This window comes from Euprymna scolopes, chromosome 18 (assembly GCF_053919585.1).
Source record: "Euprymna scolopes isolate OS-2025 chromosome 18, ASM5391958v1, whole genome shotgun sequence".
NCBI lineage: Eukaryota > Metazoa > Mollusca > Cephalopoda > Sepiida > Sepiolidae > Euprymna > Euprymna scolopes.
Window position 1 is genome coordinate 113070055 of NC_136499.1, and position 27071 is coordinate 113097125.

At 37.5% G+C, this 27071-nt stretch overlaps 1 protein-coding gene across 1 annotated transcript in view; it reads right to left on the minus strand.

The window, feature by feature from the left end:
• Positions 1-27071, minus strand: part of LOC145297772 (uncharacterized) — a 482067-nt gene that overhangs the window by 295000 nt on the left and 159996 nt on the right. The window contains exons 22-24 of the mRNA XM_080144017.1: positions 21934-22125; positions 14621-14860; positions 4692-4940 (exon numbers count right to left, since the gene is read on the minus strand). Of these exons, the coding sequence (XP_080000143.1) occupies positions 4692-4940; positions 14621-14860; positions 21934-22125 (681 nt within the window). The remainder of the gene's footprint in view (positions 1-4691; positions 4941-14620; positions 14861-21933; positions 22126-27071) is intronic.

The window sequence follows — 27071 nt, forward strand, 5'->3', positions numbered from 1 at the left end:
TAGATAGGTTTTGTATAGAAATACATATGGTGAGTATAAAAAAGAAGAAACATTCCGATTTTGATAAAAGTTTATGCTTTTATACAGTCTTACATCACAAATGCATTTGAGAAATTCTATCATCGCACAAGCAGAAGGGTCCAGTGCATAAAATAAGATATAGGTTCTTTGATAAGACAGCAGGGGAAGTTCGAAATGAATGTTTCTGTTTAGAGCACAAACTGGACTATGATATTTGATTTTTGCTTTTACACTTTAATTCAGGTTATTATATAAAAAAAAAATGATTTCATAAAATCAACAGGAGATTCTCTACAGTGAAATGTAGACTACAATGTATTGTGGACTAAGTCACTGCGGGGGAGGGCATGGTAGGTTCTTCTTGATGAACCACGGTGGATTCCTGAAAAGAGCAGGCAATTAATCGATTTGATTGACGAATGAGTGATTTCACTGACTTTGATGACAATGAAAGTATTGGAAGTGTGGAAGTTTCGTTAACCTTAATTAAATCCCGGGCAATGTCGAATCTCCCTGCTAGTTCGAAATAAAAAAGAAATTCCTACAAGAAGATTTATTCCGTGAATGGACTACCGTTCATTACTATCACTATTTGCATTGAAGAAAGGGCAAACCAATTTATATTTCATAGATAAGGAACCTGTGGCAACACTAGCAGGAGAGGATTCTCGCGGCTCGAGATTTTGAATATACTTCCTTCCTGGCTTGTCCAATCAGAAGCCAGCTTTCAGTCATGTGACCAAATTTTTAAAGATTTAAGCTAAAAACTCTTTTCTTTTTTTTTTTCTCTCTACCAGGCGCTCGAGCTTGCATCATCTCAACGTGGGATGCCACACAAGCTCCCCTGTCCTTCGGATTCCGGAGTTCGATTAAGATAAAACACAAATAATCCAACATGCCAACCAAACTTCAATACGGTACATAAATGAACTCTCATCTTCTTACAGCAACTGTCTCTAATCTTTTATGCCTGTCCGTACACATGGATGCATGTTTCTACTACAAACTTACACATATGAACTCATCTTTAATTAATTGGAATGCTTATTGAGATGAGTAATTTGCATTATTTATTCATTTATTTATTGTGGACTATTATCCTCATCTTTCTTAGTTGTTGTTTCACAGCGTTTCAGCCAACTACTCCTCTGGCCTTCGTCTGGTGTTTACCATGATGGGATAGAAACTCCAACCTTAATCGCCCTTCGCGGCCTGTAGTGCAGTGGATAGAGACGTTGAATCTCTACAGTTCCAGGTGAGCACTGTGTTACAATATTTTTTACTAATAATGGAGTAGTTATTTATTCGCTGTGCACTGCAGCAAAATGTGGCACAAGGTCAGAAAGAAGGGGCACTCTAACTTCAACAAAAATTGCCTGGGCACCCCCGTCTATATTCTCCAGTAGGGGCACTTCAGGCGACAAGCAATAAACTTGCCCCACCGGAAAACCCGGTGGCAAGGCCTGGACCTCCTGGGTGATACCCAAGCGGTGTACCTTAGTCCGGCAGGTGCTAGGCCTGTTCCCGGCCCCTCACCTATCAGTCTGAGTGTCAAGAACGGACCCTTGACGTGTACCACTACCCTATCTCCCTGCAACCGAAGCCACTAGGAGACCATCCCATCATAGTAAGACTATAATGGGGCATGATCTCGCACAGTCGGGAGATTCTATTTATAAACGATGCTGGTAGGAATTGAATCGAATTAATTCACATCCTGCTACCAACCAATCAGAAACCTGAATTGCTCCATAAATGTTAAACCTTTCTGTAACAATTTCGCATATGTTTTTTTTTGTGTCAACACAGGAAGAATCTTTTGCTCTGTGGATTCCAACTCGAGGACTGTCTACTGCAAACCGGCCAACTTTTGTAGAACAATGAACCACCGGAAACTGTTCTGTCTACTGCAAACCAGTCACCTCTCAGGACGTGTAGAAGAACGAATTATCGGAAACTGTTCTGAAACAAAACATGGCTTACCCTTCTAGACATTGTCTGAAGATAGTGGTTTTAATCCTACCCAAAAGCCGGCCAGAAGCTTAGTTGGCCAAAAACGTGGTGCGATGACAACAACTATGGAAGGCAGTAATTGCTGAGAATGCAGTTATCCTGTCGTGGTTAACAACCTGACGAAGGCCAGAGAAACAGATGGCTGAAACATCGTGAAACAATAACATAAAGATGAGGGTAATAGTGTGCATAAATGAATAAATCGTGTAATATGTATCCTGTTGTACATGTCCGCTATGTCCCCAATATGAGCCCTGCTACATAACACAAAGAAGATCTAGAAATAGTAATAAATTAGAGAGAAACGTTTGGTTTGAACCTGAATGTAAAGAAGACTTTTACTGCGTAATTAAACAATTGGAGTCTCGTCAGTTACTCAGGTGGATAAATTCAGTTACCTTGGATCATGGATTACATCTAGACGACGATTGCGGTGTGATATAAGATCGCGTTTAGCTCAGGGTAAATAAACATTTATCAAACTTAATAATCCAATACCATAACGCTCAAGACTAGACAACACAGTTTTAAGTCGTATGTTTGGTCTGTCTTGTTTAATAATTGATAATAAATTATTGCCTTAGGGTCAACATCAAAGTGTAGTATCTCTTCTTCAGATGCTGCACTTCAATTTCTTGTTCTCTGTCAGTGAAGGAGAAATTCTTCACGACTGAAACAATTTTTGTTTTTGTTCCTTTTCTACATGGCCCTGTCAGTGGGGCATTAGAATACGCCGACTGCCCCTCCCCCCTGCAGAGGCTAAAAGTCCCTCAATGGGGGTCCTGGATATGACCTTAAACTATATCCAATGGTGAAGCCCCAGCTTGTGGGCTTTGGGAAATGTGGAGCCACCCTTTAATTACCATTGCTTCCAAGTCCACTCTAGATAGAAACCGACGTGAAAACAACAAATATATTCTATTAAAAAAATTTTTTCTTCAAAATCTTTGGATTCGGTATTCAATAACCCGAAAAGGGTTGATATACCGTAAAACAAAAACAACCAACCAACCAACCTTTTCTCCACATTAAAAAACGACCCTGTCCCGTGCGGAGACATTGTAAATAGGAATAAATCATTTTCTAAATAATTCATCATTCCAAAATTTTACTAGATCTTCGATTTCTTTATCTATGCCATGTGGTTCTTTTTACGGGCTTTGTTCAGTGTTGCCAGTGTAACCATACGCTCATGACAAAACACCTTCACAAGAAAAAAAAAATGCTTAATTTATTTTGCCATTCGTTTTTATTTTTTTCGTCCGGAATACATTAAAAAAAAATCACTGCTTCTAGTAGAGATTGGCATAGTTTCTAAATTAACCTTGATAATCCGTTTGCGTGCGTTATTTTCTTCAATAGAACTTCTTCCACCAAAGAAAATAGTGCACGCGAACGGATTGCCTTTTTTTATTGCTTTATGGAATCTTTTGGAAATTTAGAAAATGCTTTCAAATTTGTTAGAATGTTTACTTCAGATTTTTTCACCTCAAACCAAAATTACAGTAGAAATTAAATTTTTAATAATATTAGATTGTGTTATATATGTATATATATGCACATATATATGCGAAAGACATTTACTGCGGGTTGACAGTTGAGGACACTTCCGGTAGCTGGGGCTTCCGGTAAGATGGCGTTCTGGAAATAAAAGATGTTTTAAACTACTCGGAGTCAATGTCTTTCCTCATATCTCTTCCACAGGACATCCTGATCTCTACTCACTCATAATGATATTAAACAAGTATCTGCACGGTAAGACAAACTTATTTTATTGTCACACTCACAAATAGATAAACTTTGCTTATATAAATCACATACATAATGATGTATGTATACAACAGATTGGTAAAGCGTTTTTTTTTTTTACGTATATATATCTGATAAAGAAAACATTATTTTTGCACCAGCCTTGAGTTGATTTTATTCATGAACTACCAAAATAACGTTGTGGACCCCAAATTTGGGGTTTGTATTACTGTACACATAGATTCGAAAAAGTTGTCAAAAAACAAATATATAACAAAGAAATGTTATCAAAGGCAAGATAAGTTTATTCAGCTCGAAAAACATACAGTGTTAACCAATGTATTGGAAAATTCAAGATGGCGTCTGATTCTCTCTTTAACACGGTAAGTTTGGAAAAAGGTGTTATAAATAAAAACCCAGATAAAATACTGTTAAAAACTCGCTCAATATATGTTACCGTGACATAGGTTGACATATATTCGGCGGGTTTTTAATAGTATTTTGTCTAGTTTTTTATTTATAACACCTTTTCCCAAACTTACCGTGTTAAAGAGAGAATCAGACGCCATCTTGAATTTTCCAATATATCGGTAAACACTGTATGTTTTTCGAGCTGAATAAATATGTTACATTGAATAAAAACACGAAAAATATATCCAGTAAGGTAGAAAAGTAACTTATCTTTCCTTTGATAACATTTGTTATATATTTGTTTTTTGACAACTTTTTCGAATCTATGTGTACAGTAATACAAACCCCAAATTTGTTATATTTTGCCTGTGGACGCCCAGAAATATTCTATGGACCCCTAGGGTCCACCTGGACTCCGTTTGTGAACCCCTGGTCTAACAGAACGCTTCGTAGATTTTTGCCATGTTTTTTTTTATACATCGTTTTAGTTTGATTACCTTTAGCGAACACGTAGAATGTACAGGTGGCTTTCTTTGTTCCAACAGACGCTTCCACGGTGATAGACTTGACTTCATCGATGTCGTTTGCGGTAATGGTTAACTCCTTCGGTGTGAAGCTGATGCTGTAAGAAGCATCGCTACTGATGACTGTGACATCGCTATCTTTAAAAACGAATGTCTTTGTGCTGTTGGAATCTTCAAGTTCTTCCTGTATGTTTGAAGGACAGGTGACTTGGAACGGACGATCTGAAAATTAAAAAAATAATAATAATAGAAAGCAGACATTTGATTTTACAGTAGAAAAAAAATACACACACACAGACATATTTCATTTTTTTTTCTTTAAGAAGAAAGGACACAAAATTTAAAACGGTTTGACCTACTCAACTCAGTTCCAAGAACACTATTCTCCAGCCCTCTCGATTTCAGGTATTTTAATAACGTCTTTTTGGGGGTTCACATCCACTTCAAAATCGCTAGACACTACTAGCCTCTCGAGCACCGTAAGACAGTCTCTCGAGCCCCGCTAGACACTACTAGCTTCTCGAGTATGGCTTAACACTATCAGCCTCTCGAGCACCGCTAAACACTACTAGCCTCTCGAGCACCACTAGACACTACTAGCCTCACGAGCACCACTAGACACTACTAGCTTCTCGAGCACCACTAGACACTACTAGCTTCTCGAGCACCACTAGACACTACTAGCCTCACGAGCACCACTAGACACTACTAGCTTCTCAAACAGAAAACATATTTTTAAAAACGAATGTCTTTGTGCTCTTGGAAGCTTCAAGTTCTTCCTGTATGTTTGAAGGACAGATGACTTGGCACGGACGATCTAAAAGTTAGAAAAAAAAATAATAGAAAGTAGACATTTGATTTTACAGTAGAAAAAACACATTTCCTTTTTTTTCTTTTACGCTTGGAACAAAAGACACAAAATTTAAAACAAATATATTCATTAATTTTATGTATATTTATCGAGTAGTGCATCTAAAGTAGGTTTAAAGCCCCCGTAATTAATACTAGAGTTTCTCGCAAGGATCCGTAGCGTAAGAGATAAAGTACTAGGTAAAATTCAATTTTAACCGACACTACTTCTGGAGGTTGAAGGTTCAATCCTTAGTTCGAGCGATACCAAAGAATCGAAAATTATTAACTCCAATCTCATAGGTCCTGCACTGTCAACTAAACCCTAACCTATGTCCCATTACCGCGACATTGCATCCATGTTCCAGTTTTACGAGTATTTTAATCGAATGTGCTCTGATGAACTCATCACACTTGTGCCCCCTCGGCGTACACACCCTCAACAAACCAGTTTAGCAATAAAATCAGACCCCTTAACTGTAAAAGTTTCTAAATGCCGGAAAGTTATCTACTCTTATGTTTTCTTCCCTGGGGCTGGTAGCCTTTCGAATTCCATTCCTGTTACCTGCTTTCCCTAACTGTCCTGACATGCAGAAGGTTAAATATAATGTAAACTGAAATGTCGCTCATCTCATCCAAACATGGTCCCAAATTGTAGCCTTTTACGTCCAAGTGGCAATATGCATTGTTTGAGGTAAACATCAGTAAAAAAAAAAAAAAAGCCTGACAGAACGAGAACATTCTATATGGATTAAATAAAGTGCTCTTTTCGAAGTTCCGTGAATATTACATGTTTTTCTGCATGAAAATAATTTTTATTTGTGTACTACTATAGTTAAAGAATAACTTCCCAGCGTTCATACTATTTCTACGGTTCAACCTACTCAGTTCAGTTCCAAGAAGTCGATTTCCCAGCCCTCTCGATTTCAGGTATTTTAATAACGTCTTTTGGGGGGCTCACATCAACTTCAAACATCGTTAGACACTACTAGCTTCTCGAGCACCGCTAGACACTACTAGCTTCTCGAGTATTGCTAGACACTACTACCTTCCTGAGTACCGCCAGACACTACTAGCTTCCTGAGTACCACCATACACTACTAGCTTCCTGAGTACCGCCAGACACTACTAGCTTCTCGAGTATTGCTAGACACTACTAGCTTCCTGAGTACCACCATACACTACTAGCTTCCTGAGTACCGCCATACACTACTAGCTTCCTGAGTACCGCCATACACTACTAGCTTCCTGAGTACCACCATACACTACTAGCTTCCTGAGTACCGCCAGACACTACTAGCTTCCTGAGTACCACCATACACTACTAGCTTCCTGAGTACCGCCAGACACTACTAGCTTCCTGAGTACCGCCAGACACTACTAGCTTCCTGAGTACCGCCAGACACTACTAGCTTCCTGAGTACCGCCAGACACTACTAGCTTCCTGAGTACCGCCATACACTACTAGCTTGTGAGTACCACCAGACACTACTAGCTTACTGAGTACCGCCAGACACAACTAGCTTACTGAGTACCGCCAGACACTACTAGCTTCTCGAGTATTGCTAGACACTACTAGCTTCCTGAGTACCGCCAGACACTACTAGCTTCCTGAGTACCACCATACACTACTAGCTTCCTGAGTACCACCATACACTACTAGCTTCCTGAGTACCGCCAGACACTACTAGCTTCCTGAGTACCGCCAGACACTACTAGTTCCTGAGTACCACCATATACTACTAGCTTCCTGAGTACCGCCAGACACTACTAGCTTCCTGAGTACCACCATACACTACTAGCTTTCTGAGTACCGCCATACACTACTAGCTTCCTGAGTACCACCATACACTACTAGCTTCCTGAGTACCACCATACACTACTAGCTTCCTGAGTACCGCCAGACACTACTAGCTTCCTGAGTACCACCATACACTACTAGCTTCCTGAGTACCACCATACACTACTAGCTTCCTGAGTACCGCCATACACTACTAGCTTCCTGAGTACCGCCATACACTACTAGCTTCCTGAGTACCGCCATACACTACTAGCTTACTGAGTACCGCCAGACACTACTAGCTTCCTGAGTATCACCATACACTACTAGCTTCCTGATTACCACCATACACTACTAGCTTCCTGATTACCACCATACACCACTAGCTTCCTGAGTACTGCCAGACACTACTAGCTTCTCGAGTATTGCTAGACACTACTAGCTTCCTGAGTACCGCCAGACACTACTAGCTTCCTGAGTACCACCATACACTACTAGCTTCCTGAGTACCGCCATACACTACTAGCTTCCTGAGTACCACCATACACTACTAGCTTCCTGAGTACCGCCATACACTACTAGCTTCCTGAGTACCACCATACACTACTAGCTTCCTGAGTACCGCCAGACACTACTAGCTTACTGAGTACCACCATACACTACTAGCTTCCTGAGTACCACCATACACTACTAGCTTCCTGAGTACCGCCAAACACTACTAGCTTCCTGAGTACCGCCAGACACTACTAGCTTCCTGAGTACCACCATACACTACTAGCTTCCTGAGTACCGCCATACACTACTAGCTTCCTGAGTACCACCATACACTACTAGCTTCCTGAGTACCGCCAGACACTACTAGCTTCCTGAGTACCACCATACACTACTAGCTTCCTGAGTACCGCCATACACTACTAGCTTACTGAGTACCACCATACACTACTAGCTTACTGAGTACCACCATACACTACTAGCTTCCTGAGTACCACCATACACTACTAGCTTCCTGAGTACCGCCAGACACTACTAGCTTCCTGAGTACCACCATATACTACTAGCTTCCTGAGTACCGCCAGACACTACTAGCTTCCTGAGTACCACCATATACTACTAGCTTACTGAGTACTGCTAGACACTACTAGCTTCCTGAGTACCGCCAGACACTACTAGCTTCCTGAGTACCACCATACACTACTAGCTTCCTGAGTACCACCATACACTACTAGCTTCCTGAGTACCGCCAGACACTACTAGCTTCCTGAGTACCACCATACACTACTAGCTTCCTGAGTACCACCATACACTACTAGCTTCCTAAGTACCACCATACACTACTAGCTTCCTGAGTACCGCCAGACACTACTAGCTTCCTGAGTACCGCCAGACACTACTAGCTTCCTGAGTACCACCATACACTACTAGCTTCCTGAGTACCCCCAGACACTACTAGCTTCCTGAGTACCGCCAGACACTACTAGCTTCCTGAGTACCACCATACACTACTAGGTTCCTGAGTACCACCATACACTACTAGCTTCCTGAGTACCGCCCTACACTACTAGCTTCCTGAGTACCGCCAGACACTACTAGCTTCCTGAGTACCGCCAGACACTACTAGCTTCCTGAGTACCACCATATACTACTAGCTTACTGAGTACCGCTAGACACTACTAGCTTCTCGAGTATTGCTAGACACTACTAGCTTCCTGAGTACCGCCAGACACTACTAGCTTCCTGAGTACCACCATACACTACTAGCTTCCTGAGTACCGCCAGACACTACTAGCTTCCTGAGAACCACCATACACTACTAGCTTCCTGAGTACCACCATACACTACTATCTTCCTGAGTACCGCCAGACACTACTAGCTTCCTGAGTACCGCCAGACACTACTAGCTTCCTGAGTACCGCCAGACACTACTAGCTTCCTGAGTACCGCCAGACACTACTAGCTTCCTGAGTACCGCCAGACACTACTAGTTTCCTGAGTACCACCATACACTACTAGCTTCCTGACTACCACCATACACTACTATCTTCCTGAGTACCGCCAGACACTACTAGCTTCCTGAGTACCGCCAGACACTACTAGCTTCCTGAGTACCACCATACACTACTAGCTTCCTGATTACCACCATACACTACTAGCTTCCTGAGTACCGCCAGACACTACTAGCTTCTCGACTATTGCTAGACACTACTAGCTTCCTGAGTACCGCCAGACACTACTAGCTTCCTGAGTACCGCCAGACACTACTAGCTTCCTGAGAACCGCCATACACTACTAGCTTCCTGAGTACCGCCATACACTACTAGCTTCCTGAGTACCGCCAGACACTACTAGCTTCTCGAGTATTGCTAGACACTACTAGCTTCCTGAGTACCGCCAGACACTACTAGCTTCCTGAGTACCGCCAGACACTACTAGCTTCCTGAGTACCGCCAGACACTACTAGCTCCCTGAGTACCGCCAGACACTACTAGCTTCCTGAGTACCGCCAGACACTACTAGCTTCCTGAGTACCGCCAGACACTACTAGCTTCCTGAGTACCGCCAGACACTACTAGCTTCCTGAGTACCGCCAGACACTACTAGCTTCCTGAGTACCGCCATACACTACTAGCTTCCTGAGTACCACCATACACTACTAGCTTCCTGAGTACCGCCAGACACTACTAGCTTCTCGAGTATTGCTAGACACTACTAGCTTCCTGAGTACCGCCAGACACTACTAGCTTCCTGAGTACCACCGTACACTACTAGCTTCCTGAGTACCGCCATACACTACTAGCTTCCTGAGTACCGCCAGACACTACTAGCTTCCTGAGTACCGCCAGACACTACTAGCTTCCTGAGTACCACCATACACTACTAGCTTCCTGAGTACCGCCATACACTACTAGCTTACTGAGTACCACCATACACTACTAGCTAACTGAGTACCACCATACACTACTAGCTTACTGAGTACCACCATACACTACTAGCTTCCTGAGTACCGCCATACACTACTAGCTTACTGAGTACCACCATACACTACTAGCTAACTGAGTACCACCATACACTACTAGCTTACTGAGTACCACCATACACTACTAGCTTCCTGAGTACCACCATACACTACTAGCTTCCTGAGTACCACCATACACTACTAGCTTCCTGAGTACCACCATACGCTACTAGCTTACTGAGTACCGTCAGACACTACTAGCTTACTGAGTATTGCTAGACACTACTAGCTTCCTGAGTACCGCCAGACACTACTAGCTTCCTGAGTACCACCATACACTACTAGCTTTCTGAGTACCGCCAGACACTACTAGCTTCTCGAGTATTGCTAGACACTAATAGCTTCCTGAGTACCGCCAGACACTACTAGCTTCCTGAGTACCGCCAGACACTACTAGCTTCCTGAGTACCGCCAGACACTACTAGCTCCCTGAGTACCGACAGACACTACTAGCTTCCTGAGTACCGCCAGACACTACTAGCTTCCTGAGTACCGCCCTACACTACTAGCTTCCTGAGTACCGCCAGACACTACTAGCTTACTGAGTACCGCCAGACACTACTAGCTTACTGAGTACCACCATACACTACTAGCTTCCTGAGTACCGCCAGACACTACTAGCTTCTCGAGTATTGCTAGACACTACTAGCTTCCTGAGTACCGCCAGACACTACTAGCTTCCTGAGTACCACCATACACTACTAGCTTCCTGAGTACCGCCAGACACTACTAGCTTCCTGAGTACCGCCATACACTACTAGCTTCCTGAGTACCGCCAGACACTACTAGCTTCTCGAGTATTGCTAGACACTACTAGCTTCCTGAGTACCACCAGACACTACTAGCTTCCTGAGTACCGCCAGACACTACTAGCTTCCTGAGTACCGCCAGACACTACTAGCTTCCTGAGTACCGCCAGACACTACTAGCTTCCTGAGTACCACCATATACTACTAGCTTACTGAGTACCGCTAGACACTACTAGCTTCGCGAACATAAAAAAGTCAGTTTTATCCTTATTCTTCATTATCATCACACACGATGATTAGAAAAAAGTCCTACTCAGATGACATTTCAACGTTTCCATTTCTCGACGCTTCCAATTTTCAACAAATCTCACTTTCGCCTCGTCACATCGACTTTATATTTCATGCCGAAATAGCTTATAGTCAGACAAAAGTTTTCAGCGGCCATACTACTTTTTATTGTAAAACTACTCCGTTCAGTTCCAAGAACTCGATTCCCCTGCCCTCTCGACTTCAGGGTTTTTTTTTATGACGTCTTTTTTGGGGCAAAGCCTCATTGATATGCAAATCAATGCATATCAAACTACAAGTACCACTGATGACAGATCACAGCCAGAGTAGGCTAGAAAAACGAATCAACCACTCGATGAAATGGCGACGACAAATAGAAATGACGACATCAAGCATCAATATAGAAGAAAAAGAATTCTTTTCTCTTCGCTGCAACCTCTATCTCACAGAAGAGATGTTGCGAGTTTGTCTCTGCTTTATCGTTATTTTCATGGAAAGTGTTCGACTGAGCTTCAATCTATGGTCCCCCCTCGCCAAACTTTCACAAGAAACACTAGACTAGCTGAAAACATTATCAATAATTTTCCCCACTCTTTATCTGTACCTAAGCCTAAACATAGGTTCCATGATCAAAGCTTCTTCCTTAGAACTGCACGCCTGTGGAATTGTCTTCCGTTTTCCTGCTTTCCAGCTTTCTATAATATGGTTTAAGTCCAACGTGAACAAGTTTCTGATGAGCCGTTCCACTTAAGTTAACAAATTTACCGAACTTCCATTACTATCGATTACTATATTGTCCTTTTGACTACTCTACACTCTTTAACCTTGAGTGGCCTATCGGCCTTGATAAGTGGTGACGTCTATGTAAAAAAAAAAAAACAATTAATAAAATAATTCACGCATTATGTATCGGACATTTGCGGTTTTTACTTTTTTGTTTTCTTTTATAGGAAACTAGCATGGGTGCCCGGCATTGCCCAGGTGTTTGGAGGTGCGTATTGAGCAAAAAAAAAAACAGTGGTAGTAAATAAGCAGGCTTGATCCCATGACACGAAGGCAGAAAAGAAAGGGAAAGAAAACCTTATATCTTACTGCTCATGATGCGACTGGAAGATTGAAACGTTAAAATTAGGTAAAGTCAATCCCATCGTTACAATGACTTGCAAAAATGCCTCGCAAAAATCGACCCCTCCTTGTAGAAAACTGCTCAGTTGAAGGTGAAGGAATTAATGCTTTTGGCCATTTTTTTAATATTTGTTATCCGAGATGTCGCGCTTCAAAAGGATACCAATCTTGTGAAAATCCGTCAACTCTGTCGAAAGTTTCAGGCAGACATACAAACATACATACATACATTTATACAGACAGGTGAGATTTATATTATAGATTACCTATCAATGCCTGGAGGCCACTCGAGGATAAGTTAAGCAGATGAATTAACTAAATAATTAGTTAAGATTTATCTTTCGATTTAATGTGTTATCTTGTACATAAATATGTTTCGATTTTATTGGACTTAATATAGTTCAAACGCACTCGGCGTAAATTATTCTGAAATCAGTATAGGGAAACAACCAAAATATGTACAGGGTGGAACGATAAAATTGTCGCCCTAGAAAAGACCACATGATTCCATTTCCATTTGATGAAAACTAGTTTTTATTTCCGTTGTAGACGGTCTACTAGTTGGCCAGTTGTGTACAAATCCCAAGAGCGATACGAGACTTCTATCATGTCTGAAATTGACACAATGTTCAACGAGTGAGATCGGAGATGCGCCGCTGTACAACTCATGCTCTCTACTGATCCAAGGTATGACAACAGGACGATTGCCAGAACCTTCAAAATGCATCGCTGGATTGCCACGAATAACAGGAACATGTCCAGGGTGATGAAAACAGTTTTTTGGCCACGGTTATGGTCTTTGGTGTGGTTTCAAGTGAGGGCTGCATCATACCACCTCACATCTTCAAAGTCGGCTTGAAAGTCAACACCAAAATGAACCTGGATGTGCTTAAGAGTGTGGTGATCCCCTGGTGCAATCAAGTGGCTGCTGACAAACCTTGGGTGTGGCAGCAGGACTTGGCTCTGGCGCACAAATCCAAAGAGACCCAGGCTTGTCTTTAGAAGGAGTGCTATAACTTTGTACCCTTCTCTCACTGCCCCCCTCCTCCCTCGACCTGAACTCGCTGGACTATTTTGTTTGGTCATATGTTGGGAATATCATCAACATGACCTCCGACAACACTAAAGCCAACCTGATCGCCACCATCCACCAAGTATTTGCAGAGTTCCCGCCGGCGCTTGTGGAAAAATCATGATCGCGATGTTATTTATTAATCGAATAACTATCATAAGTAAAATTAGACAAGGTTATATTTGTGAGGACATGTGCTACCAAGCATCTACTAATATTTTGACCTGCACATCAGACGTTGACTAATATAACCATATCATATGCTGTCAGGCGTCGATTAATATTACCACATGCTGTCAGGCATCAGCTAATATTATCACAATGCTGTCAAGCATTGACTAATATTACTACATGCTGACAACAGTCAACTAATATCACATGCTATCAGGCGTCAATTAATATTATCACATGCTGTCAGGTGTTGGCAAATATTATCACATGCTGTTTGGCGTTGACAAATATTATCACATGCTGTTTGGCATTGACAAATATTATCACATGCTGTTTGGCATTGACAAATATTATCACATGCTGTCGAGCATTGACTAATATTACCACATGCTGACAAGAGTCAACTGATATTACATGCTATGAGGCGTCAATTAATATTACCACATGCTGTCAGGCATTGGCAAATATTATCACACGCTGTCAGGCATTGACTAATATTACCACATGCTGTTGGACATTGATTAATATTACCACATGCTGACAAGAGTCAACTAATATCACATGCTATGGGGCGTCAATTAATATTACCACATGCTGTCAGGGATTGGCAAATACTATCACATGCTGTTAGGCGTTGACTAATATTATCACATGCTGTCAGGCGTTAACTAATATTACTACATTCTGTTAGACGTTGACTAATATTATCACATGCTTTCAGGCAACAACTAATATTTTGATATACTGTCAGAGGTCGACTAATATTTTAGCAGGAAATCAATTCGATCAAAATGTATGTTTGTTTTAATTACATTGAATAAATCTAAACACGACTGAAATATAAAAGTTGTTTACCTTCAATAGTTATTGTTTTGTGACAAGAAAGGCTGTGACCTTCTGCATCTGTGGCGGTGTATACTATCGTCATATCGTTTGTAACTATAAATCCCTTGATGGCTTCTTTCGGTTCAATCTCGACAGTGACATGCCCTGAGTTATCAGTGAAGTCGGGTGGAGTCAAGTTCAGTTGGCTGTATTTGTCCAGAGTTATCGATGCATTACAACTGCCACTTTTGATGGTCGGGGGTTGCACATCTGCAAAGAAAATATAAACATGAAGTTAATCATAAATTACACACAAATGCAGATATTATATGAGAAAAATTCTGTACTTTATATATATACACACACACACACACACACACACACACACACACATATATATAAGAAGTCTCGATTTTCCTTGCTTTTACAGTTTCAATAATAAAATAACTGAACATCTCCTAAACAAATCTTTGACATTTAACACTTAAAACTTGTTTCGATGAACTATATGTGTATTTCATCGGCGATCAAAAATCATCACATTTATTATAAAGAAAACTTTTCTCTAAAATACATAGTCTCATAAAAAAGTTAGCAAAAACGTTCACTCTCTATTCATTAAATCCTCTCACTCTCCTCACACCACCGTGTTCCAACATTTACAAATATAATTATTTGAGTTTTTCACTCATGCTAATTTCATCACACACCAATACATTGCTTACAAAAAATAATACTTGCTCCCTGCTTCTTCCTTATAATCAAAATGACGTCCCCAATGTATTCCAAGAATAAGAGACTATTGGAACACTTGATTTTCATTTAAGCTTTCTTTGCTTCTCAAACAAGAGTCGTAAGGCCCAACTATTCGTCAACAATGTTTTACAAGAAACCAAAAACTCCTTAATAATCATAAATTATACACAGACATATTTAGGAAAAACTCTTTACATATATATATATATATATATATATATATATATATATATATATATATATATATATATATATATAGTATTGCTGGATGGCATCGTCCTTTCGAGTTAAAACTCCTACTAGTGAGACATCAGCTTGGGGTTATTAGCTGGTTGGATGACCGCGTCCCTTGTTGAGACGTAGTAGGTTCATTTCACAGTCGGATTTCGGCGCGGTTGGCTTGATCTGTGTTGGTTAATTGAAATTCTTGTGTGCAGGGCGTTTGCTCAGTTGGTAGAGTGCTTGCCTTGCATGCAAGAGGCTCGGGTTTCGAATCCTGAGTTCGGATGTGTCTAACTGACGAGCCCAAATGAGGGCGAAACTCGAGTCTTGGACTTCCGGTTCTTTGACTGTCATGGCTCTTGTGGGCTGCGACGTTGTTTGGCTGTGGAATTTATTATATATATATATATATATATATATATATATATATATATATAGTATACTTGGGCAACATTATTTTCTCTAGTGCATGTTTCGTTGAAGAGCAGGAACAATGCCTGTTTATTTTTCTTGTAATCCATTTTTTCTTTTTGGCAGTCCAATGTTTGCACTCGGACAGAACATTCGAACATTGGCCTGGCAAAAAGAAAAATTGAATTGCGAGAAAAACAAACAGAAATTTTCCCTGCTCTTGATCGAAACATGCGTATATATGTATATATATATATATATATGTAGAAAAGTACCCAGTTGAGGGTGAAGAAATCAATGTTTTTCGCTATTTGTCATCCGAAGGGTCGTGCTTTAAAACGATACCGATCTCAAGAAAATCCGTCGCCTCTGTCAAATGTTTTAGGCATACATACATACATACATACATACATACATTTAAACAGACAGATGAGATTTATATTATAGATTACAATGATTTCAAACAGTGGAGATATTTATAAAACTTAAATATTTAATTTTAAACTACCAGTAAAACAAAAAATTATAGATCCCTCCCACAAGTGTATATTTTACGTCTGCAAAAAATACAAGGTGTTATAAATAAGTTTCAAAACATTTTTTGTACAGGCATTTAAATTGTCGTAGATTTCTGAAAATTCAGTATGTTATTGCTATACATTTTATGAAATGATTGACCGATTTTTATGATTTTAGGTTCAAATGAACAGCTACAGCAGGAATTGGAATTCATCCTACTAAAGCCTAATTATCACAGCTAGTGAATTTCAAAAAGCCACAGAAACGTATGGAATGCTTCAGGCTGCTTTTGGACCATCTTACATGAATCGAGCATCAGTTTTTGAGTGGCATAAGAGATTCAAGGAGTTTGTGAGGGATGATGAGAGGTGTGGGAAGAGTAACGAAGTCAGAACACCTTTGTTCTTTGTAACAAAGTACCTGGCATGTGTATAGCACCAACGGCATGGCATGTATGCAAACACCAAAGTTGGTGGCGACGTCACAGCAGAGCAATTGATTGACCACATAAAGAATTTCATGGATAAGGACCGTCGTGTGTCTATAGAAACAATAAGTGCAAAATTAAATGACAGTGTCGGAACTGTACACACAATTATTCATGAGGAACTGAAGATGCGGAAGATTTGTGCGAATGCATCAGTCAACAACTCCATCCTTATCACAGACTATTTAACCAAGATGGGCATCAAAACAGTTCCTCACCCTTCCCATAGTTCAGATCTTGCTCCCTATGATTTTTGGTTATTTCGTAAGTTCAAGGAAAACCTTTGAGGCTGCAGTTATAAGACAATTGAGGAAGTGAAAGAGGCTGTGATGAGGGTACAGCCTTTCCAAAGGTTCCAAATAATCTTCATGTAATGTAGTCGTTACATTTTAACAAAGAAAGAATTTTTTTTTCTCAATTGAAAAAAGACGCATTTATAACGCTCTACACCAAGCTGCCTGACATGTATTTCTCAAGTCAGCAACAAATGGTAGCATTTTTGCTTTCCTCTATTTAGATTAACTAACAGTTTTTTTTTTGTTTTATTTGCAGGTATAACCAGCTGTTATGCTTGTAATTCGTTTGACAGTTCATGACCGCCCAGAAATCTGGCAAAAGTCTGGAGGATTAGTGCGTCTTGCACTTTTTTTAAAAACGTTCCTGTCACATTGACACATGCTTAAGAGTCTTGTTATGTCGCCATGTGATTAAAAGTCTATCTCACGCCAGCATGTGGTAAAAAAAAGCCTCTATCATGCCTACACGGGCTTCTTCTTTCCTTTCTTTCTTTTTTTCTTTTTCTCCTTCCTCTTGCTCTGCTGTGACGTCGCCTTGTGCCACAGTTTTGGTGTTTGCATACATGCCATGCCGTTGGTGCTATACACATGCCAGGTACTTCGTTACAAAGAACAAAAAACTGATAGCACACAAAAAAATTTTCCTGATATTTTTGTTTATTTCTTTCTTTTATAAATTACTAGTGAGGAGTACCCGGCGTTGCCCGGGTGTTTGGAGGTGTGTGTGAAAACTCCGGGGGTGGGGTGGGGGTGGGGTTAAAAAATGTTTTGGTAGGTAAGTATGAGGATCGAACCCGAACCGTTGAGGCAAAGTTGTAAATTAAAGTGTGAAAAAAAAAAAAAAAACGTGCGACGTTAACGATTGCCCCCACCGTAAGATGCTAACGGAAACACGCTTGAATTTATTTAATTACTGTGATTTGGCAGGTGCCCGTTTTAATGAGTTAATGAGGTCAAGTTTGACTGCAGGATAGTATTTCATTTACTGCAGGAACGCTTTTTTTATTTTTATTTTCCCAAGATGTTATAGGAAAAAGGCTAACCCACATGTGACGAGCGACAAATGTTGAATATTTATCTTCCCGAAGTCGAGCAAATTAAATAGACAGGCGAGCTTCGTTGTTAACTCTGAGATATTACGATTTATATCTGATATAAAAAGTTTTAAAAAGTTGTGAACCGACCGACCGCTTCTCTGAAAGAAGCCTTTGTAGACACACAGAAAAAGCGAACACACACACACACACACATACATACATACATACATACATACATACACACACACACACACATACATACATACATACATACATACATACATACATACATACATACACACATACATACATTTTCGCTTTTATATTTATAGATTTTCTTAAAAACGTTTAGATTTTTTGAAAAAAATTAACAAAAAATGTCTTCGTTTTTATTTTTGTAACAGCATATGTCATAATCATGTTGGCATACTGGTTCTCGTCAGATCACCGAAGTTAAGCAACATTAAGCCCGGCCAGTACCAGATGTGTGACAATTTGGGAATGTTAGGCGAATGTATTGAGTCGCAGAAATTTCCAGGTTGGTATCTGGGGCTGCGTTTAACTCACTGGAGGAAATACACCCCCTAATCGACAGAAAGTAATGGGACACTTCCGTCTTTCCATATCTTCCTGTGGAGATATGGAGAGCAAATTTGGAGAGCCATGGTCAACCATACTTCAGACAACTGAACAAGTCACCCCAACATGAGTCTAGACTTTGGGTCAAAGTAAAATACGGCTGATTAGCTGACTGACCCGACCCCTTTTGCTATACAGGTATTCAAAACAAATAATTACCCGTGCATCATGGGTCAAGGTGTAACATTTTCCTTTTCCAAAAGTGTCAATTTTTTTTCTCAAACCCCATTATCTATCTATATACTATTATAGAAAAGGAACATTGCCTGTGCATGTGAGTTCGTTCCCAATAGACTCCTAAACGGCTGGGTCAATTTTATTTTAAATTTCACACAAATCTATTCTATGTGCTTGGCAGTGTTTTTAGATAGGTGTTGTATCGGAATGTCATTGATAAGTATCCATAAGTCAAATAATACGATGAAAGAAGGAACAGGCAATTTGAACCAAAGTTAACACCTTACACAGCCTAACATCACAAGTGCATTTGAGAAGACTTATTGCCACACAAGCAGAAAGGCCCAACATTTATAATCAATAGTTGGCTCTTTGATATGACAGGGGCGCATTGGAATTGAATGTTTCTGCTTGGAGCACAATTGAACTATGATTCTTGACTCAAACATCTCGAATGCACTTGTGATGTTAGGCTGTATGAGTGGTTAGCTTTGGTCAAAATCGCCTGTTCTGACTTTCATCAGATTTTTACAATTATCGATACTTATCAAAGACATTCGAATACAAAACCTATTTAATGTGTCAGACACACATAACAGTATATATATATATATATATATATATATATATATATATATATATATATATATATATATATATATATATATATACTCTTCAGAATAGTTTTTATTTAACAATCAGTTATTATGGAAACGTGAGATTGTAAGGTTTGCAAAATATTACTGGCAGTAATATTTTATAAGTTATCCCATCTAAACAAGAATTGCTCGATATGCAAGATAGAGCAAAAAAATTTAAATTGTCATTCAATGAATTTCCAAAAACTCTCATTGAAATGAAATGAAGTGGTTGATTTTCATATCAAAGAATTTTTATTATTCTAAGCAAGACAAAGAATGCTTTAGAAAATTAATCTCCTTAACCTATAGGGTTTCGATGTCTACCATCTCATCAGAGGAGAGAAAATATTAGCAAATACTTATAAAGGTATGCACCCTATTTGCTAAAGTCAGTGAGACATGGAAAGTCAAAGTCAAAATAATAAATTTATCAGAAGTCCTGTAGCATTTTACCAAGCAAGCTGGATCTAAAAAAACTTTCATATCCTTTTTCTGCAAATCCTCCTGCTTGGAAATTCATTGAATTACAATTTAATATATATATATATATATATATATATGAATTACAATTTAATATATATATATATATATATATATATATATGAATTACAATTTAATATATATATATATATATATATATATATGAATTACAATTTAATATATATATATATATATATATATATATGAATTACAATTTAATATATATATATATATATATATATATGAATTACAATTTAATATATATATATATATATATATATATATATATGAATTACAATTTAATATATATATATATATATATATATATATATATATATGAATTACAATTTAATATATATATATATATATATATATATATATATATATATAATTTTGAGGGGATTAGACCTAGAGTCTAAAGATCAGAGATTATTTAAATGTACTAGTAAATGTATTAATACTATTAAAAGAAAACAGTGATGGTTGTAATATAGATGTATAACAAGCTCGATAGGCATTATAATTTTGAATGAAAAATCAGTTTCAAAAGGAAAACAAACAAAATCAATAGATTGTACGATCGTTTCGGAAACGATGTTTTTATGTACGTGTGTGTGTGTATGTAGAATGAATAGACGTACACAAATAAATTATTTATCATTAATGTTCCTTCAATTCCTGTCAGTAATCTGGCATACGATCGTTTCAGAGGCTACTTAGAATTATCATTATTTTCTTATCTTTTGTATATGCGCATTTGAATTCGCCTCCTCATCAGCACCTTTCACCAAGGTCACATAAAGAGGTTCAGTGAGAGCATCAATACCTTTTCTTATAAAGGTTTCAGATTTATATAAACACATATTTATATTTGTGTGCGTGTGAATGAGCAGAAGAAGGGGCTCAATAACACATCTAACAGAATATGATGGGCTCTCTCTACCATACTAGAAAGTTACGCCTGAGAGTATCCTGTACCTCTACAAGGTCACCATTCGGCCATGTATGGACTATCGCTGCCACATTTGGGCTGCTGCATCTGCTACTTGTCTCTCACTCTTAGACGGGGTTCAAAAGAAAGTCGGCAACCTAATAAGTCCTGCACCATTAACTAGGCTTTAACCGCTGTCCCATCGACGAAATGTTCCATCTCTCTGCTTGCTTTATAAATATTTTAATGGTAGGTGCTCCAGCAAACTACAAGCTCTTCTCCCTCCTCGATGTAAATACCCTTGACAAACCTGACAAGCAGCAAAATCTCACCCCTACACAGTAGAAATCCCTAGAAACCTCCTACTCTAATAAGTTTCTTCTCTAAGACTGCTAGACTTTGGAATTCCCTTCCTGGTTCTTACTTCCCGGACTCTATTAAATTGCAGAAGTACAATTATGATGTAAACAGATATCTTGCTGCTCAACTCCCTACATAGTATCCCTGCAATTTATGTCCCAGATAGTAGCGCCTACATCACAGTGGCCCTGTGCCTTGTTTGGGGTGAAAATGCAATTATAATAAAAAGATAAAATAAAAAACATACTGTTAACTACTAAATAAAAGATTTGAATTAATATTCAAATGCAGACATGAGCACAAGTTATACACATTATTGGCTATCATGCATTAGTCTCACTGCTTTGTTTTTTACACGAACAACTGGTATTCTAGACAACGACTTACCCACACATGTTGGCGTATATTGGTCCCACTCAAGACCGCTATTGTCGCTCTTCTTAACGCACTTCCGCTCAGTGATGTTCTTGGGAGCATAACCTTTTTTAAGACACCAATAAATAGCTTTGCTACCTTCAGTAAAAGTAGTAACATTTGCCATGCCTTCAATTGGAACGGATGGGAAATCACACAGGACACCTAGAAAATAAGAATAGAAAACATAATGATACATGGCAAGTATATGTGAAATATACATTACAAATACATAGCATATACAAAATAACTGCCATTAACCAACTAGCCGTGTCTGTGATTAACACACAGCTTTGGCATTAACTAAAACGATAAACATGCTAATATTATACAGAGTAACATAGATAAACTGCACAGTGAGAGCGGCTTGATTATGCAACACCTAACTCTTCAAACATATATTGAATCTTTAAAGTTTTCTTATCAAAGCAGTTTTTAATACTATCATGTTCTGATGCATTAAACCCTAAAAATTTTGGTTAAACCCTAAAAATTTTGATTAAACCCTAAAAATTTTGAAAAACCCTGAAAATTTTGATTAAAGCCTAAAAATTTTGATTAAACCCTAAAAATTTTGATTAAACCTTAAACAGTTTGATTAAACCCTAAAAATTTTGATAAACCCTAAAAATTTTGATTAAACCCTAAAAATTTTGATAAACCCTAAAAATTTTGATTAAACCTTAAACATTTCGATTAAACCCTAAAAATTTTGATAAACCCTAAAAATTTAGATTAAACCCTAAAAATTTTGATTAAACCCTAAAAATTTTGATTAAACCCTAAAAATTTTGATAAACCCTAAAAATTTTGATTAAACCCTAAAAATTTTGATAAACCCTAAAAATTTTGATTAAACCCTAAAAATTTTGATAAACCCTAAAAATTTTGATTAAACCCTAAAAATTTTGATAAACCCTAAAAATTTTGATTAAACCCTAAAAATTTAGATTAAACCCTAAAAATTTTGATTAAACCCTAAAAATTTTGATTAAACCCTAAAAATTTTGATAAACCCTAAAAATTTTGATTAAACCCTAAAAATTTTGATAAACCCTAAAAATTTTGATTAAACCCTAAAAATTTTGATAAACCCTAAACATTTCGATTAAACCCTGAAAATTTTGATTAAACCCTAAAAATTTTGATAAACCCTAAAAATTTTGATTAAACCTTAAACAGTTTGATTAAACCTTAAACAGTTTGATTAAACCCTAAAAATTTTGATTAAACCCTAAAAATTTTGAAAAACCCTAAAAATTTTGATTAAACCCTAAAAATTTTGATTAAACCCTAAAAATTTTGATTAAACCCTAAAAATTTTGATAAACCCTAAAAATTTTGATTAAACCCTAAAAATTTTGATAAACCCTAAAAATTTTGATTAAACCCTAAAAATTTTGATAAACCCTAAAAATTTTGATTAAACCCTAAAAATTTTGATTAAACCCTAAAAATTTTGATTAAACCCTAAAAATTTTGATTAAACCCTAAAAATTTTGATTAAACCCTAAAAATTTTGATAAACCCTAAAAATTTTGATTAAACCCTAAAAATTTTGATAAACCCTAAAAATTTTGATTAAACCCTAAAAATTTTGATTAAACCCTAAAAATTTTGATTAAACCCTAAAAATTTTGATAAACCCTAAACATTTCGATTAAACCCTGAAAATTTTGATTAAACCCTAAAAATTTTGATAAACCCTAAAAATTTTGATTAAACCTTAAACAGTTTGATTAAACCTTAAACAGTTTGATTAAACCCTAAAAATTTTGATTAAACCCTAAAAATTTTGATAAACCCTAAAAATTTTGATTAAACCCTAAAAATTTTGATTAAACCCTAAAAATTTTGATAAACCCTAAAAATTTTGATTAAACCTTAAACAGTTTGATTAAACCTTAAACAGTTTGATTAAACCCTAAAAATTTTGATTAAACCCTAAAAATTTTGATAAACCCTAAAAATTTTGATTAAACCCTAAAAATTTTGATTAAACCCTAAAAATTTTGATAAACCCTAAAAATTTTGATAAACCCTAAAAATTTTGATTAAACCCTAAAAATTTTGATTAAACCCTAAAAATTTTGATAAACCCTAAAAATTTTGATTAAACCCTAAAAATTTTGATTAAACCCTAAAAATTTTGATAAACCCTAAAAATTTTGATTAAACCTTAAACAGTTTGATTAAACCTTAAACAGTTTGATTAAACCCTAAAAATTTTGATTAAACCCTAAAAATTTTGATTAAACCTTAAACAGTTTGATTAAACCTTAAACAGTTTGATTAAACCCTAAAAATTTTGATAAACCCTAAACATTTCGATTAAACCTTAAACATTTTGATTAAACCCTAAAAATTTTGATTGACCCATAAACATTTCGATTAAGCTTATTTTTTTATACAATAATAATTTTTTGTACCATATTTAGTGTCTGGTTAAATTATGCAAACGGTAAAAAATGGATTATTTTGCCGTTTCAAATACTTTTATTCAACAAACACTGAATCAAAATGAATAGAACACAAAGTAAACAACAAAATAAAACAAAGAAAACAGTGGCAATGCTATTCACTTCATTTTACGAGTCAACATGGCCTCCTCCATTTTTGACGATTTTAAGAAGACGCTTGTCGACGACAGAAGTAAGTGTTTGGACTTCATATGGCTTAATTGATTCCAGAGAGTATCCAAGGTGTTAAATTGTGTCCTATCAGCATAAATTCTCCGCTTAATGATTACCCACAAATTTTCGATTGGGTTTAAGTCGGGGCTGTTGGGAGGCCAAACCATCAATCTGCCTTCTGTGAAACCGTGATTCCTAAACCAAATTTGTGTTTAACTAGACTTGTGCGCAGGTGCATTATCCGACTGAAATACCAAGGATTTTCTCTCCATAAAAGTTTGATTTTTCAGCCAGGGAATCAAGAAGTCTGTAAGAAGCTGGCAGTAATCCTTGGAATCAATTTTTACCCCTTGTGGCACCCTAAATGGTCCAATAATCTCATTGCCTTTGATTCCTGCTCAGAACATCATACCTTCACAGCCTTGATGTCGGCGGATCTATGATGCAACTGGGCGACCAATCAACACCCAACCAGAAGACCATCCGTCTGGTTCATCCAGCATCGCTCGGCATTCATTAGTGAAAACAGCGTTCTTTAAATCCATCTTTAGATATTGTTCGGCCTATTGAACAACGCTCTTCCATGTGATTCTTGCTCAATGGAGGTTTTTTTGTGTTTTTTTTTCGAACTCTTCACTTTTTCAAGATTCCTTCGACATTTAGGGCGCTCCAGTTCGCAGAAAAATTTCTTGTTAGTAGAATGGGGTGTTCTGACGATCTCCCTGGCAATCCGTCGTTTCTCATTAAGTTTTCTTAAATAAGATCTTTCAGGTACTTCTTACTTGTCTTTTCATTGACCACATACGCTTTTATAGTTCGATGATCTCTACAAAGTTTTTTGGATATATATATATATATATATATATATATATATATATATATATATATATATATATATATATGAACAAATGATTAATAACATATCTGGAGAGAATAAAAAGCTTGTAAATATTAACTCTTTAATATTTATAATATATTTTAAGTTTACCATTTTGATTACCTTGGTAAACTTATTGTAATTTTTATTATATATATATATATATATATATATATGGTAGTCATTCCTTTACCAAGCATTGAAGTTATTTGAAGTCGATCGGAATCGGTTAAACCTGGCTTTTTCCCTATTTTGTCACTCATGCTTAATCGAGCCGGGCGGCTAAAATCACCACTTTTTAGAAAAAATCCTTAAACAAGACTATCAAACTGAAAAATTTTAAATATATCTTTTTATAGGGAAGAAAATATCACAATTAAACTATATACTTCAAAATTTTACCAGAGAATGTGAAAAAAAAAATTAAATTTTGTTAGCAAAAAATTGATTTGCATAATCAGGCCGCACCCAATGTATTTGCCCGGATGAGCAGGAGGTACGGATCTCTCAGAAATTAACTATCACAAGAATCTAAAAATAAAAACGGCTCTGTTGACTGGCTCAAAAGAGGATTGATCCACTTTGATCAGGAGAGAATGGTAACTGCCTCAACAATGAAATAAAGCAAACGACTTTTTATATGTTTTATTTTTTTATGTTTACAAATTTATTTTATTGTTTGTTAAAATCACACACACACACACACACGCACACACACACACACACATGCACGATATGATTTGGGAATCTTAATGTGGGACGAGTTTGAAGTATTTCAAACATAGACTAGCAAAAGTACAGTGGTGAGGATGACTATAGACACCCCTCCCCAATTTTTGAGTGGCCTTGTGCCTAATTTTTTGTTTATTTCTGTTTTGGTTGTAAACTTTCAGAATGAATAAAATGTATAACTCAAAGTGTAGTATCTGTTTTGATACTACACTTAAAAAAAAGTGGGCATTCTACCACCTAGAGAGAGTTGGAAGTGTCTCACTAACATTTTGTTATATTTTTTGGACTCAGCCCCGCCCCCATCCCAAGCCAATGAAATAAAATTAAACAAACGACTTTTATAAAATTTTATGCCTACAAATTTTATTTTATTGTTTATAAACACACACACACACACACACACACACACACACACACACACAATATTTCTCTTCTCTACAAACTATCTCACAGAAGAGATATTGCGAGTTTGTCTCTGCTTTATCGTTATTTTCATGCCAAGTGCTCGACTGAGCTTCAATCCATGGTCCTCTCCTCGCCAAACTTTCACAAGAAACACTCCTCTAGCTGAAAACACTATCAATAATCCCCCCACTCTTTATCTGTGCCTAAACCTAAATGTAGATTCCATAAGTAAAGCTTCTTTCTTAGAACTACACGCCTGTGGAACTGTCTTCCGTTTGCTTGCTCTTCAGCGTACTACAATATGACTGTCTTCAAGTCCAATGTAAACAAGTTCTTGATGAGCCGTTCTGCTTAAGTTAACAACTTTACCGAATTTCTATTACTAACGATTACATTGTCCAATTGACTACCGTACACTCTTAGCCCTTATCCTCGAGTGGTCATGATTCTGTATAAGTGGTGAT